This window comes from Mesocricetus auratus, unplaced genomic scaffold (assembly GCF_017639785.1).
Source record: "Mesocricetus auratus isolate SY011 unplaced genomic scaffold, BCM_Maur_2.0 Super-Scaffold_100006, whole genome shotgun sequence".
NCBI lineage: Eukaryota > Metazoa > Chordata > Mammalia > Rodentia > Cricetidae > Mesocricetus > Mesocricetus auratus.
The window spans coordinates 15,129,335-15,145,970 of NW_024429190.1; the positions used below are offsets into that span (position 1 = coordinate 15,129,335).

Sequence of the window (16,636 nt, forward strand, 5' to 3'; positions counted from 1 at the left end):
AGCTGCTTGACATATAAAGTTCTCTCTACTAAAATGCCTCATGGGGACCCTGATTGATACACCACGAGGAGCAAACTTATTAGTTCCAAATCTTGTCAGAATCCTATGTCACACCTGAAAAACCTTCTGATGGTCTGTCTGGTCTCTGTTTAGAGCCAGCCTCTTGCTCAGCATCTTTTTGGTAAGCCTGAGAGGACACTTGATTTGTCCCTGGCACTGTGGGAGGGCAGAGTTAGGTACCACCAGGATAGACTAAGTCCCTGACCAACTGGGGCCTACAGTCTAGAGTTGAGACTTTAGGGTTAAGAATTTTAAATTCTGACAACACCAGCAACAAAGAAGGGGAAAGATACAGAAATTATATTATCTTAAAATGCAAAATTTGTGCTTATTGAAGGTATCACTCAAGAGCATGGGAAAGTGGCTCTGAGATGGAGAGAACGCTCAAAGAGATCTGACAGAACTTAGGTCTAGCACACATGGAATTTATGGAAAGGCAAAAACCTGATTTAAAGAAACAGGCAAAGGACCCAAGATAACATCTCCCCAAAGAAGATTTCATGTGCCAAAAGCATGTGAGAAATGCTGGACCCCATCAGTCACCAGGCAGCTGAACCTCAAAACTGCAGTGCCACACACCTCAGTCCATTGGGATGACCACTGTCAAAACTGGAAATTACCAGGTCCTGGATAGGATTCTGAAGTTAGAACTGTGTGCACTGCTTGTGGGAATCCACAGTGCAACAGCCACTGAGGAACAGTGTGCAAGTCCTTAAAATTCTTTTAGCTAGAATCACCATATGATCAAGCAGTTCCACTTGTGGTATAGCCAAAAGAATTGGAAGCAGAGACTAGAACAGATGTTTGTATACCAGCATTTATAGTTAGATTATTCCAGCAGCTAAAACATGGAGGCAGCCTAAGTGTCCTTGGATGGAAGAATGGAAAAAGAAAACATAGCTTCTTCATACAGTGTAATTCAGCCCAAAAAGGAAAGAAACCCTGACGTGCTGCAGTATGGATGAACCATGAAGGGTACAAGCTAGTCACAGAAAGATAAGGATGTAGTGATTCTGTTGGTACAAGGTCCCAGAGTGACCATTATCAGACAGAAAAGGCAGACATGGGGACAGTTTCCTTGTGGGATGGGGAGAAAGTGCTGGCTATGGATGGAGGTAATGGCTGCCAACATTGGTGTGCTTAGCACTACTGAGTAATGGTGAATGTTGTGTTGCTGAATGCTGATGTCTGAAGACTATCTTCCAGTGTGTCCTCTCTGGGGAGTCTGAATGATGTAGGGCAAGCTCCGTATACTAGTGAATGTATTGAGGTGACTCAAAACCATTGGTGAGGGTTACTACAGGGCTGGGGCATCTTTAGGCAGCTGCTTCACTGAGAAGCCCATTCTAGCATGAGTGAGGCCTCAGGAAAGCTGCATCCTGGGAGCTCCTCATGTAACAGCTCACTGCTTCCACAGCCTTGGGTGTCCGGAGGCTTGTGAGTCCTTCCAACTCTCTGAACTGTCCCAGCCAGCCGACCTACCCACTTGTTTTCAGTCCCTTGCTCTTCCCGTCCCTTTTCTATAATGTGTATGTGTGTGTAGAATGCTGGGTGCCAATGGAGGCCAGAAGAGGGTGTTATATCCCCTGGAACCAGAGTCTGGGTGGTTGTGATCCACCTTTTGTGGGTGATGGAATCCAGACTGGAGTCCTCCAGAAGAGCAGTGAATGCTCTTTACTGCTGGGACATCTCTCCAGATCATAAGCCTGCTTCTATCAGCTTCGTAGGCGTGCACATCTTGTTAAACTTCCTAAGTCTCCTGAGTCTCCCTCCTCCTTCCGGGAGGGGATGTTTGAATTGGTAAGAAATAGCAGCACAGCACTGTCATTTCCTAGAGGAAGAAACACAAGCCTCTTGCTGGAATGATCTTCAGACACTGGTTAGGGCACCCTTAGCTTCTTTAGCGATTATAAGATGACAGGAGAGCACAGGTGTGATGAAGACAACCTTCACATTAAATTACTCTTCACATGCTTATGCTTTTTAGCATCGGTATCAGTCTGCCCGAGACAGGCTGTCTGTGTGCGGTCTGGGAAAGCAGGGTGGGCCTTATCATCTAGGGTACACAGTTGGTAACTAGCAGTAGATAGCTAAAGATCCTGGGAAGACTCTTGCAGTTTTGTGTATTTTGTGGTAAATGTTTTAATTAAAATGTACCAAACAGTGACTTCAATTGAACTTCCCACAGTGCTGCTGGGCTTGGCTTTTCTTTCAGTGGAGCACAAAGGACAGAACTGATGATCTTGTCTCAGGACAGTAACCCAACACATCTTTTTCTTTGTGTTTAGGGCTCAAAATTAGGGCGGGGAGTTGCCCTGACCCAGACATCACAGCGCACCTCAGCGCGAAGGTCCTTTGGGAGGTCTAGGAGGTTCAGCATCACGCGTTCCCTGGATGATCTTGAGGTAGGTGGATTGGACTTGCTGACCCCTGTGGGCTTTGGCCACTCTTTCCCCTCTGTTCCCCTCCAAGGATTTGTATCTACCCTCCTGGGAGCCCCCTGGACTCTCACCCTCAGCAGGAGCTTCCAGAGCATGTAACGGTACTTTTCTTATCCCTCAAAGTGCCTGAGTCACCTGGACCCCCTCACTCGGGAGTCCTGATCAGATAACAGTGTACTTAATCCTGTGGGACAATTGAGGTAGGACCCACCTCTCTTTCTTCCCAAAGACCTGCTCAGCCAGATCAAAGGCCATTTTAGGACTAGATTTTATTCTTCTGGGAAGTTTTAGGTTTATAGAAACCGAGCAGAAAGAAAGTGCAGACCCTGATGATGGTGCACCAGTTATCACCATGTAGCAGTCCGTGGTCACTGTGGGTGCATTGCTGTGAATGACAATGCAGCAGCACTGACAGGAGGGTCTGTCTCCTCTGTGTGTGGGCACATGTGTCATGCCATGCTATACTAGCCCACACAGCAAATACAGAACATTGACAGCACCCCCAGGGTCCTCTGTACTCTTTCTGTCCCCTCCCTAAGCCATTAGCATGCACAGATCATGTTGCTGGTTTTATTTGTTTATGAATTCTACCAGACACAGTTTTCCTCCATGCCTTATTCTGCCACTTTTAAAACAGCCCATTTGTTCTCAAGATTTATGCTGTGGTTTTATGTGGGATAGTGTTATAAGCCTGTGACTATTAGACTCCTGTCTTGATAGACATGCTGGAGAGAATGAAGTGTCTACCCTAAAGAAGCTGTGTGAGTGTTCTCGTACACATTTCCTCCTGCACGTGTGATTGTGCTAGAATGTTTCTGTAAGTGGAAGAGCTGAGTGACAGGGGTCCATGTGTGTCCCTGGTGTCTGTTTCCATATTAGGCCAGGTGACAGTGAAGACCAGCTGCAGGGCTGTTGCATGGTGTAGAAGAGAAAAGGCACTTCCTCATGTTAGATGAGAGGCTGTGAGGCAAGGTCTGGCTGGGCCTGGGGACCCTCATGGCATTGCCAGACCTCATGAGAAGGTGGATCATGACTAGCCTGTCTCCAGGCAGGGGGTCCTGCCAGGGGCACTTATGTCTGCACTTGTGTGAGAAGAAGGCCTCGGTGGTCTGAGCCCTGAGCATGTATATGCTTCATGGTGGATGTCTGAGAAACCATTGTATAGATCTGGGCTATTGTTTTGCTTCTCTTCATTGCTAGGAATGTGCTGGGTCTTCTTGCTGACCAGCAACTGGAGTCTTGCTGTTGTCAGCAGTAGGAAGTAAGCATGGGCTGCTGTTCCAAGACCCTCCCTCCTATATTCAGAGTATCCCAATAAGGGGGTTGTCATCATGGCCACTGGCCTTGAACTCACAGTCCTTCTGCTGCAGCCTCCTAAGGACTAGGATTGAAGGCCAGCATGTCTTGCTGACACGGCATCTTTACAGATAGGAAGCCCAATTGCAGACCAGCTATGAAACACTTCTTGGATCACATGGGCAGTGAAGCTGTGGCTTTTCATGACATGGGCAGCCTCTTATTTAATATTTCTGAATTTCTCCTAAATATTTCAAAGTGTAGAAGCTACAATTAACCCTGGCCACCTGGGCAGCTGAGGCCTGTCCATCTGTACTTTCCTTGGCTGCTGTGGCAGGTATACTAGGAGTTTCCTCCTGGTCTCTGCATCTGTGGGCTCCACAACCCTTAGGTGCAGCTGGGCCTGGTGACCAGGGCTGCTGTAGAGTGCAGCAGAGTGCTGGGATGTCACCCAGGTGGCTAGATGGAGGCAGCTCTGCTCACTGAAGGCCACATGTCAAGCAGCTGTCTGTGGTTGGCTGAGACTGAAACTGTCTCATGGGATGACATGGTTCTGCCCCTGTTGCCATGTGCTACCTGGTCCTGCACTACCTGGCTAGTGCCAGAGGTCAGCCCTGTCCTTCTAAGGACTTGGCTGCTGGTCTAGGGATGATCTGTGGTGGATGCAGTCTTGTAGGACAAGGTGTTCATGTTCTTGTTCTCTCCTGCCTTTCTGAGGCCTTCCCTCCCTTCCCTGTCCATCTTTTTAGCTTGAGGTCTTCCCGCTGCATCCCCTGTCCTACTTACAAGCCTTTGCATAGTCTTACTGGGGTGTATTCTCCTGCACACAGATCTGGCCAGGCTACCCTGTCATAACCGGGTCCTTCTGGACATCTGTCTTTGATCCACTTCAGCCTGAGCTGATCCATGTGCTTCTCTGTCTCCTCCTCTGTCCTTCCCATTCACTGGTGACATGCACTTACCTGTGTGGCTGTAGGAGTGGATGTCCTGGCTATGAGTGACATGGAGTCTGCAGCCTGTTCCTCCCTGGGTGGGTATCATACTGTCTCTCCTGGAATGCTACTGGGCTTGCCTCAAGAAAGAACCAGTGCTGTACTTATGGACAGTTTGGTGCCTGGAAATTGACCATTGTCCTATGTAGAAACTTTTTGTCTATCTGGACCATTGTCCTATGTAGAAACTTTTTGTCTATCTGGACCAGCAGTATGAGCAGCTCCTTTTTGGTAGCAGGAAACAGTAGGGATACAATATGTACAGAGGGGTCTGAGCCCTGTTCCCAGGGGAGAGACAGTCAGCATCTAGAGCCCAGACAAGCCTCCAGGTAGCTTCTCTGTGGCTGGTAATGACTGTCTTCCCTAGGAAGGGATGTCCAACTTCTGACCTCTTTGCTGATGGCAGCCCTGAGTGCAGGTCAGTGCAGGTCTGTCTCCTACCCTCCAGGGTCCAGTGCTGGACCAAGGCCCATGTACCTCTTGCTTGATGGTATCATGAGCCCTGCACTGTTGTGATGATCCAGGGGCTTAGGTTGTCTCTGACTGTCCTGTGACAGGGTGGGAGCGTTGATGTTGACCTGGAATAGCCTCACATGTTCCTAGCATGCTGTCCTAGTACTGTGACTGTTTGAGTTTCTTTTCAACTTGTTGTGACAGAGTATCCGTACAAAGGCAACTTCAGGGAGAAAGGGTTTACTTTGGCTCACAGCTTAAGGTTGTGGCCATAACAGCAGAGCAGACAAGGTGGCAGGCTTGAAGCAGTGACCACACTGAATCTTCAGTCAAGAAGCAGGGAGTGATGAATGTGTGCATACTAGTGTTCAACTGGCTTTCCCAATTTTATACAGTTCAGGATCCTCTGCAGGGAATGGCTCACCCTTGACTAAGATGGAGTTCCCCAGCTTGGCAGGGGTGGAACATGCTTTTGATCCCAAAAGCTGCAGAGGTAGGCCAGTCTCTGAGTTTCAGGCCAGCCTGGTCTACAGAACTTGTTCCAGGACAGCCAGGGCTACACAGAGAAACCCTGTCTCAGGAAAAAAAAAAGATGTGGTTCCCCATATCATTTAATACAACCAAGATAATTCTCTACAGGTATGTAGAGACCCATTTCACAGGTGATTAGTTGAATACTAGGGAAAAACTGAGGAATTCCTGCTGATGACTCTTGCTTTGGTGTCATAAGGATCTCTTAATTGTCTCCTGTTGGCTTCCAGCCAACTGGCACCCAGGAACATGTTTCTCTGCCCTCTGTGTGGGAATTGTACTGTCATCGAAAGTTGTCTTCCACCTGAATCCCTGCCTGGTCTGCCCACCTGTGCTCTGGCTTGCAGGGATGGGATGGTGCTGATCTTAGATTCCACCTGGTCCACTGTTTGCTTTGATTGTGCTGAGGCCCCACAGACATATTAGTCTCTCTCCACTGTTGGTGTGATTTGGTATTTAGTGCTTTCTTGTCACACATTCTTGGAAGGTTCCAAAGCTGAGCTTGTGCTGGACCATAAAATAAGTCTCAGAAGTGACAAATAGTGCACAGCCTGTTCTTAATCTCAGTGCAGGCAGACTAGAAATAGCAGCACCTAGCAGCTCAGGGCACTATGCCTTGCTAACTCATCCAGTTCAGAAAAAGAAATCCCCTTTAAAATTAAGAAGTGTTTTGAACTGAAGGGTAATGAAAACATTACCTGCCTAAATGTGTAGGGTGTGGCAAAAACTGTCAGGTTTGAATCTGAAATATTCCCCATAGGCTCAGGTTTTAAATGCTTGGTCCTTAGCTGCTAGCTCTACTTTGGGAAGCTGACACAGACTCGGTCAGGCAGACGTTAGGGCTCTTTGAAGGTTATACCTGTCTGTGGTTCCATGCTTACACTCTCATTCCTGCTTTACCACTGTGTGAACAGCTTCCAACACTCATTACTCCCACTGAGAATCTCAGCCACACCCAATGTGATGGACTGTGACCCTTGGCAACTGCACCAAGTGATCTTCCTCCCTAAAGTTGTTCTGTGAGGGGGGAGGGAGGGAGGGAGGGAGAAAGAGAGAGAGAGACAGACAGACAGACAGACAGACAGACAGAGACAGAGACAGAGAGACAGAGAGAGACTAGGCTGGCTGGTAAGTGAGCCTCAGGGAGCTTCAACTGGGTTTGAAGATGTAGAACTATGGCTGAACCTTCATGTAGGTGCTGGTAACCTGAACTCAGGTCCTCGTGTTTGTGTGACAGGCCTGTAGAGATAGCTGTCTCCTCATCCCCGACAATGTGCAAACAAGGAAAGTGGAATGTCATCTCAGGTTGGACAAGAGCCATAGAGCAGGGTCACAGGAAGCAGAAGTTAGTCAGTAATCAGGGTTAAAGCAGTTAATCTAACAGTAGATAAAGGGAGTACTTACTCTCAGCTGATTTTATGAGGCCACTATAACCTTGGAACCAAAAACTCTGAGGAGAAAGTTTGGGAGACTGGCTAATACTAGATGTAAGAATCCTAAATAAGATGTTAGCAATCTTGAGTACAACAAATTTTATTTTAGGGACACGTTGTTTAAAATTTTTAATTTTGTTTCTCTGTCTCTCTGTCTCTGTCTCTGCCTCTCTCTCTGTCTCCCTGTCTCTCTGTCTCTCTGTCTCTCTGTCTCTCTCTCTCTCTGTGTGTGTGTGTGTAACTTACTACATTAACAGAGTAAGGTAGGAAAAATTACATATCTCTTGTAGACAGAAAAGGCATTTGGTAAAATTCACTACCCATTTATATGAAACAGAAACTACCAATCTAAGAGTGGAAAGGAGCCCCCAGGTCCGACAGTTCTCAGATTGGCCTGGTGTGCATTATACTAAGCTTTCCCGTAGGGACAGGGACAAGATACAAGTGTTTGCCTTTCCATTTAAAGTTGTGGCAGTGTAGATGATATGCACAGGAAATAAGACAATAGAAATCTGAAATGCTTGCAAAAAAGAAATGTTACTATTCTCAAGTGATTAAAAATTATTACAGAAGACCCCAACTGATGGCTCAGTTTCTCAGCATAGATTTAGCAAGGTTGCTGGATACATGGATACTTTAAAACAGTCAGTTATGAACGCAGCTAGAAAATAACCTGTAGATTCAATGCATGCATGTTTTTCAAGTTTAAGTTAACATACAGTTGTATCAGTTGTATATATTTATCATGTGATAGAGTACTTGCCTAACACTTGCCTAGAATGTGCAGGATTCTGGGTTCCATCTCAGTACACACACTCTCTCTCTGTCACACAAACACAAGTAATTTAAGACCTGCTTCAGTTTGTGTTTTCTTTTTGTGTATGTGTGCGTGTTTTGTGTGCACTTGTGTGTGGAGACGGGAAGACATCCTCAGGTGTCATTCCTCATGCATTGTATAACTTCTTTTTGTGACAGGATCTCACTAACCACCAGCTTCAGGCTCCAGGGATCTGCTTTCTCTGCCTCATAACATGTCACCACAACTGGCTTAAACCAAATCTGGGTTCTGGGGATGGAACTCAGGTCCTGGTGCATTGCAAGGCAAGCACTTGACTGACTAAACCATCTCTACAGCCTGATGGCACTTTCAACTGTTTTTTTTTGTTTGTTTGTTTGTTTTGCTCAGTCCAAGTCTTGCTGAGCCTGGCTTGCAGGTCAGCTCCTGAGGCTGGATGGCAGTTGGAGCAGTGAATAGTGGGATGGTGAGGCTGAGGAGGCAACCTAGGAAAATATCAGGTCCCCTTGCCAGCAAGTAAGCATCTTTGATGACTCAGGGATCCCTAACTGTCTTTTTTTGTCCATGGAGCCAAGAGATAGGGATACAGGTGCTTATGAAAAACTCTTCCTTCCCAAGAGTGCTGGGGATACCAGCCATCTCTGGTAATTTACCAAGGAGCCCTTGTTCATGTATGGATTTGCTGCTTTTCCAAAACCCTGCAAATTCTAGGAAGCACGAGACAGATTCACCAAACTGCACAGGAAGGGTTGTGTTGTGTCTGGGGAAGTCTGGGTTGAAGCAGCTGCACCACTGGTGGTGTTTAGCCTGGCATGCTGGCAACCAGGAAGGAAAGCCAGCGCTGGCTGAGGCCTGTACATTGTGGACCCTCATGGTTGGAGCAGGTTTGGTCCTGAGGACTGACTAGTGACTGAAAGAGTTGGATGCTTTGTGCTGGCCCAGGAGAGGAGAGGTTGCAGGACTAGGAAAGCTGAGCTGGTGCCTCAGTATAGCCTGAAACTCAGGGAAGGTATAGCCAGGGAGCAGCTGGAAGGGAGGCATAGACCTACACCCCCATGAAGCTGTGTCTTCAACTTTCCTTGACTACAACCCCCCCAGTTGAAATGTGATGGTCTCTGGCAGAGAAGAGGTGGACAGAACCACCTTACATTGAGAGCCATAGATATGTGTGCACTGGAGAAGTAAGATGTAGCAGGCTTTCTTTTGGGCCACCGACCAGTTCCCACATAAAGATGCGGAGACATGATATTAGTTATGAACGCTCGGCCTTAGCTATTAGTTATGAACGCTCGGCCTTAGCTTATGCTCGTCACTGGCTCTTATAACTTAGTTTAAACTGTTTCTCTTCATCTATGTTTTGCCTTGGAGGTTTTTTAAAATCTTTCTTTCATTCTGTTTGTCCTACTCTGTGTGTGGCTGGTTGGCCCTGAGCGTCTTTCTCTTGTTCTCTCCTCTCATTCTATTCTCTCTCCTATTTATTCTCTCTGCCCACCAGGCCCACTATCCCTCTACTGCCTAGCTATTGGCTGTTCAGATTTTTATTAGACCAGTCAGGTGCCTTAAGCAGGTGAAACAGCAACACATCTTTACATAATTAAACAAATACAGCATAAACAAACACAACACACCTTTACATTGTTAAAGTAATATTCCACAACAGTAAGAGGCATTGCTCACACTGAATTTAGTCTTGTAGCTCTTAGGGGGCCACCATGCGAGTATGAGGAAAGCCTTGCCAGGCTCTGATCACATGGTGACATTAGTGCATACAACAGTCACTACACCTTGAGGTCTCCTGACTGTCTGCTTGTCTTGTCCTGATTGCACCCTATGATCCCATGCTGAGCTTTTGGTACTGGGTGCTCTAGTAGATACTCAGGAGATATGGGTGTCCTTATTTCACATGGAGATGGCAAAGTTTCTGCAGGATAGGGTCTTAAGCATTTCTTCCTTAACAAGTTAGAACCTGGCGCAAGGAGCCAGGAGTACTGTGAGTAAGACCATGAGTGTGTGAGGACTACAGACAGGACATTGCCCTAACAGGCAAGTCCTTATTGCATATTAGTCAGGTGTCCCTTTCAGGAGACTGTAGGTGCTGGGTGGTCGGGCAGCCTCCTGTCATCCCACACTGTTCCTTTGAATGACACTGGTACTAAAATTCCTTCCCAGGTGAAGATGTAAGCACTATCTAACCCCTTCTTCTAAGGTCCCAATGACAGACCAAGACTGGATTCCCCCAAAATTCACTCTGGGGAACCAGTGAGTTTACTGGGCTCTGTGCTAGCTAGTTTTGTCAACTTGACACAAGCTAGAGTCATTAGAGAGAAGGGAGCCTCAATTGAGAAAATGCCTCCAAAAGATGGGACTGTAGGCAAGCCTGCAAGGAATTTTCTTAATGATTGATGGGGTGGTGCCATTGTGGGTGGTGCCATCCTTGGACTGGTGGTCCTGGGCTCTTTAAGAAAGCAGGCTGGGCCAGCCATGGGGTCAAGCCAGTAAGCAGTATTCCTCCATGGTCTCTGTAGCTCCTGCCTCTAGGTTCCTGCCCTGTTTGAGTTCCTGTCCTGGCTTCCTTTGATGATGAACAGTGACGTACAAGTATAAGCCAAACACACCCTTTCCTCCCCATGTTGCTTTGGCTGTGTGTTTTATCATAGCAGTTGTAACTCTGACTAAGACAGACTCCCTTACAGAGCATAGGTGAAGGGTTAGTTACAGGGATGTGGTTCCCCCACCATGCCACATCTGGAGAGACTTTATTCAGCAGGGACGAGGGCTTCCCCACAGTTTATAGATGGAGCTCCCTCCCCTCATCTCAGCTCCCTCAGCCTGTATACTCTGTCCCCTCCCCACACCATGTGCAGCTAAGCAGAGTTGCACACACCAGGTGGTAGGGAGAGGCAGGACACTCAGGTGAGGGGGCTTGTGACCCTTCCCTCCCTTCCATGAGAGTATGGAAACAGTCAATAAGTACAGCTGGGGCAATCATTTTGCTGAGCAGGGGCCCAGATGAACTCCTCAGATGGCTCTTGCCTGACTGTGAGGGCATTCCCTCACAATAGGCAGTGAGGTGCTCAGGAGAGATTTGAGCCCAGGGAACTGCTATCCACATGTGGCACAGTGAACAGAGAGGGTGATAAGATGAGACAATAAGCCAGGCTCTCTGGCTGAACAGTGGGACATGACTATTTTGAGGAGGGGTCTTTTACCCAGCCTTCCATAAGGAGAGGGAACCAACCACAAGGAGCAACGGACACAGGCAGTGTGTCTGAAGGACAGGGAGGGCTGGGGTGAAAGTTTGAGTCTTATTCTTGGTGTGATAGAGCATTGGCTAAGCTTTTAGCAGGGAGCTGAGGGAGAGAAACCGCCCTTGGGCTTGGTATGGATGGTCCAGGCTCTTGCTTATGACTCAGTTGGGCTCTGCCTGTGAGAGCTGATATGCAGTCACTCTGGAAACTTAGTGTGGCTATGCTTAGAAGGGTCTTTGGCCAACAAGTGGCAACTGGATAGGGCCCTGGGAACTAGCCTTGAGGGCAGTGCAAGAGGGAAGGACCCAGTCTGCACAGCCATTGGGAGTCCAGGTGGCACTGTCTTGGTCTGGGGCCCTCAGATTGCAGTCTAGAGGAAGCTGTCATGTTTCCATGAAGCTGTAGCCATAGAACCTGAGGGCAGGGTGCAAATAAGGTGGTTTGTGGAGTTCTGGGAGCTAAAGCTGCTGCTCTGGGCCCAGTTAATGGTCATAACCATATCACCCAGGCCTGTATCTTAGCTGTTTTTGTATCATGTTGGCATTGGGTGGTTCAGGCAGGGTTTGAATGGCTTGTAAAGCTGAGTGTGTGTCCTCTGGGCCCTTCAAGAGAAGCTTGCTGTGTTCTGTTCTGAACTACCTGTAACTGTATAGGTGGAGCTTACTATAGCAGGATAAAACCCTGTCTACCTCCACATGGCTCCGGATTGTTCAGTAGCCTGTTAAATAATTGAATGAATGAGAGAGTGAGTGAATGAATTTTTGGTGTGTGTGTGTGTGTGTGTGTGTGTGTGTGTGTGTGTGTGGGTGGGTGGGTGTACATGCTTGTGCCACAGCGTGAGTGTGGAGAAGATCAGAGGATAATTTGTGGGATTCAGTTCTCTCCTACTGTGTGGGCTACAGGAATGGAACTCGTCAGGCTCAGTGGAATGTGCATTTATCCTTGAATTGTCCTGCAGGCCCTTGTTTTGTTTTTTTGAAACAAAGTTTCACTGTGTAGCCTGGTTGGCCCTAAATTTGTAGCAACTGCTTGCCTCTGCCTCTGGAGTGATAGGATTACAGGAAGTCACAATCACTCTTGCCTCCCCATCCTATTCACCGACCAGGCCTGCCTGTCCTGTGTGCCCTGATCTCTGTCCCTGGCTAACGCCTGTGTTCTAGCCCCTACTCCTTGACCTTCCAGCACTCAAGGGATCTGTTGGTGGCCTTGTAGAGCACTGAACTGGTTTGACCTCTTTTACCTAAGCTTCAGAGTTGTCTGTTGCTGTGACACCAGTACTATTTTGCTCGTACTGGCTGGCAGTGGCAGGTTCTGGGAAGCAGGGGGCGCCTAAGTCACACTTTTGCCTCCATCAAAAGTAGTCCTATGCTCCAGATGTTGGAGAGCCATCATGTGGTGGGAGAAGGCCCTATGTGGGTGCTTTGATTCTGTCTGTAGATCCAGCCTACTCTTCTTTCTCTTCATACTCACAATCCTTAGCAAAGCAAGCAAAAACCCCGTGCCTTCTTGACATTTGTCAGGTTTGGTTGCTTCCACTGCAACCTGACCTGAGATACTGGTGGCTGCAGAGTGTGTTGCCTTCTCTAGGATGGCCCTGCGACAGCTCAAAATAAACCCTTTTTTCTTATTTCTTAAATCCGTCCTTTCCTGTTTCTAGAATTTATACTAGAAAACTGTGCTTAGTTCAGTCTTTCATGCTCCTATCTTCCCTTCCTTTATATGGGGGGATTACTGTGGCTCTTTTTCACTCAATAGGGTATCTCTTCGTCTGGAGTGTTTCCTCATCAGTTACTGCTTACTGGGGCCCTTCCATTTCTGTGCCCTGTTTAGTTCTGGGAACACAGCAGGCAACAGAACCTGATGCCTGTTCAAGCTGTGGAGAGAGAGCATCGCCAGTGGGAGGGGGACCTGCTCTGGCAAAGTGGGCAAGAGCAGGAGACGGAGAGCTCTGCTCTGCTGTGGTGGTGCTGGTAGGTGGAGAGGACTTAGCCTGGCTGGTCTCTCCAGCTGTTCTGTTGCCAGTGCTTGGCTGAAGTGTGGGAGGCTGGCGAAGCCCTTTGTCTGCACTAGGACTTTTTGGGGCCCACCTCCCATGAGTTCTCACTTCTGCTTAGTCTTCATCTTCTTCCCACTTATAATGCTGCCACTTTCCTCTTGTCCCTGCGCTTCTGTTCAGCCCCTTGTCCACATTCCTGCATGCTCCAACTTCCTTATTCCACATCCTGGCTCTGGGACAAAGATGGTGGTGAGGCAATGACTGGGCTTCTGTGGGCACTTAGTAGGTACTTCTTTTTTTTTTTAATGGTTTCTTGAGACAGGGTTTCTCTGTATAGCTTTGTAGACTAGACTGGCCTCAAACTCACAGAGATCCACCTGCCTCTGCCTCCCAAGTGCTGGGATTAAAGGCGTGCGCCACCACACCCGGCTAGTAGGTACTTCTTGTCTTAGCAGGTAGCACTATTCTGGGTACTCTAGGTTGAACACTTCACCTGATACCATGACTGGTGCCAACCCCCCACACACACACTTACTGATCTGCCACAGGGTGGCTTTCCGCTCTTCTCCCGGCTCCAGGTGCTGGTGTGGGATTGGCTAGCCTGAGTTGGAGGTGGACAGTGACGCACCCTGAGCTGGTGTCCAGTGCTCTCTGCTCACGTCTCACTGTCTTGGTGAGGCTCTCTACTGCTGTCTTCCTGACTTCTTACTTCTGAATGACCCCTGGGTTTACTCTGTGAGAGTTGTGCTGGGGCTGGTGGGCCCAGACTTGAAAACTATCTCCTAACACTGGGAGTGGGCAGAAGGCAGGAAGGCACGTGAGGCTTTGGCTACCGCCACTGTTATCTGTCACCCTTGGGCCCTGATCTGGCAGGCAACTAATCAGTCCTTACTCAGAGCACGTGTGGGTCAGGAAACAGCAGTATGGCAGAGTCCTGGGTGTTGGCCTGGTTGTCTTCTAAGTCTGTCCTCAGATGAAGAAGCCAGTCTCAGACTTAACAATGACCTCATCAGCTGCAGAGGCTAGGCCAAACAGCAGGTATGAGGAGAGGAGAGGAGAGAATGTGGCCTTAAGTCTCCAGGCTGCTTGTGGCTGAACCACAACGTCCATACAGATAAGAGCCCATTGTTTTCTTCTCTTCCATTCCTGACTGAACATAGCTGGGATGTAGCATTTCTGTTTGGGATAATAACAGTAAGCACCTAGAACTTTCTGATTCAAGTTCTTAAGTGTTATATGGCTGGTTGTCTCCCAAGGTCCCAGCAGGTTCCTCTGTGCACATTGACCTCACCTGGCACATGTGTACTTGTATCATTCATAGGTGTTTCTAGGGTCTGGAGGGTTTGTGGACTAGGATGTGCTGTCCTCTGCACCCCTTCCAAAAGTCTATAAATTAGTGCTAGGCCCTCAGACAATTATCACTCTGACTGTGTGTGTCTCTTAGACTCTCTGGTGTGGAGATAGTACCCAGTGCCCTGTGGCCTGTAGTCACTGGACTAACACATAGGACTGGCCACAACCTCCAGGCTGCTCACAGAGCAGGAGTGATGCTCCCTTTCAGCAAGGAGCAGCTCTGCAGAGGGAGGACTATGCCGCTGGACCACCTCTAGCTGTGGGAGTCATCTCCCTTGTTTGCGTCTTCCCTGGTAAGCCCCCTGTGTGGGTGTTAGCAGCCCTTACTTGTGGCGCATGTGAGCCCTGCTTCCGCTGGATCTGACCCTGTGTTCATGACTGTAGCTCCCCAAAGCCACTGTCTAAGGAGACTTGAGCTGTTGTAGGTTCTCATTCTGTCAGCAGTCACTGTAGCTTCCACATGGGAGGGAAGGAAAGGCCTTGTGGTCACACATCTCTGTCAAGGTGAGACTGTGTAGGCAGGCATTCCCATATGGTGGCCTGACACAGACCCCAGGCCTCGACATTTGTAATTTCTAGGGCTTCCCTCACCTAAACCTTTGGTCTAGGATGGTGGAGGACTGTGGAGCCTGATTGGCTAGACCATGGTGCTTGGAGGCACCTGGGTGAGCAGTTCACTGAGTCTCGGAGAAGCCGCAGGTAATATTGCAGTGTGACCCCGGTTATAGCAGCAGTTTCTCTGCCCCCCCTTCTTCCTTTCACAAACCAGGATCCATCAGGTTCACACATTCTTCCATTGTTCATATTTGGGAAGGAAACATAGCCAATCATGTATCACAGATGCTGCGTGGAGGTGGAGGGGTTTTTGGGAACGTACTAGATCCTGCTGGCTGCCACCAAGGAAGCGTGTGCATATGGAGCAGGCTTATAATAGAATCAGCGGCAACTGTAATTAAGGTTGCAAACCATACCACGCCGCTAAAACACAATTTCTCTGCAGCTGTTGTGCTGAGAAATTACCCCTATCAGCTAGTGTTGCTCTTCAGATTTGGTAGAGGAAATGCTTTAAAAATGATCTCACAGGGTGATTTATATATAAACGGCTCTTCTGTATGAGTCGATCAAGATAGAGTCTGAGTCCCTGGCAGACCACAGCTTCCTCAGTGTCCTGTTGCTATGGGTGACGAAGGGAGCACATGGAACTGAAATGTCTGAACTTTTCTGACATGCACAGGCATGCTGCTGTGTTGGATGGGGTTTTAGATCCAGGTGCCTGGCGCGTTATGGACGTTTTCTTGTCTTAAGATGAATTTGGAAAAGGGGCTGTCAGATGACTCCGACGTTTTTACTGACCAGCAGGTAAGTGACCCAGCTTCGTGTGTTGTGCAAAGGAACTTCCATAAGAAAGCTTGGCGTCTATCCGGGTTACTCTTTATCTCTACCTGCTCCTGGAATAGTAGCTGTGGGATTTCCAGGTGCTTTGAAGTGTAAACTTTGAAGCTGTTTTCCTTGGGTCATGAGAGCCGTGGAGTGACTACCGCACCAACGGCCAATGACCACAGCCCGCATACAGGGCTGGACTGTTTAGCTAGGGCAGAGTGAGCTCCATGGGTGAGTGTGGGACTCAGACCACAGCCCAGTGTTTGGCTGCTGGGGACACTGGTCCCTCCTAACCCCTTGGGAGCCTGTACTGCCTGTACCCTGTGAGCCTGTCTGAAAGAACCAACATTTTTCTTTTAGTTACCCATAGTAATTCTAACAGCTCTTAAAGATGCTAGTGAATGTTTTGTTGAAATACTGAGTTTCAAGTGGATAAACATTAACATTTCTCTTTGTTAAATTGCTAGCTTGTAGCTCACATTTCAAAATATAACAAATTGGCTCTGCAGGAACATACAGACAAGTACTAGAGTTTAATGTTGGGTTATTATAGGAGTGTGTGGAGTTGAATGTGTTATGGAGTTGAATGTGTTATAGAGTGTTTTTTTTTAAAAAAAACTTCGAGAGAAGACAAAAAGAATTTTTCTTTTTATGACA

At 48.0% G+C, this 16,636-nt stretch overlaps 1 protein-coding gene across 3 annotated transcripts in view; it reads left to right on the top strand.

Annotated features, from left to right (window-relative positions):
* The window catches only part of Rgs12 (regulator of G protein signaling 12), a 96,330-nt gene that overhangs the window by 31,031 nt on the left and 48,663 nt on the right, over positions 1-16,636 (top strand). For 2 of the 3 annotated variants that reach the window (XM_005068860.4, XM_021226465.2), the window contains exon 3: positions 2,349-2,465. In XM_005068860.4, the coding sequence (XP_005068917.2) occupies positions 2,349-2,465 (117 nt within the window). Of the gene's footprint in view, positions 1-2,348; positions 2,466-15,534; positions 15,959-16,636 lie in introns of those variants that run through there. The other variant, XM_021226466.2, reaches the window with a different exon arrangement.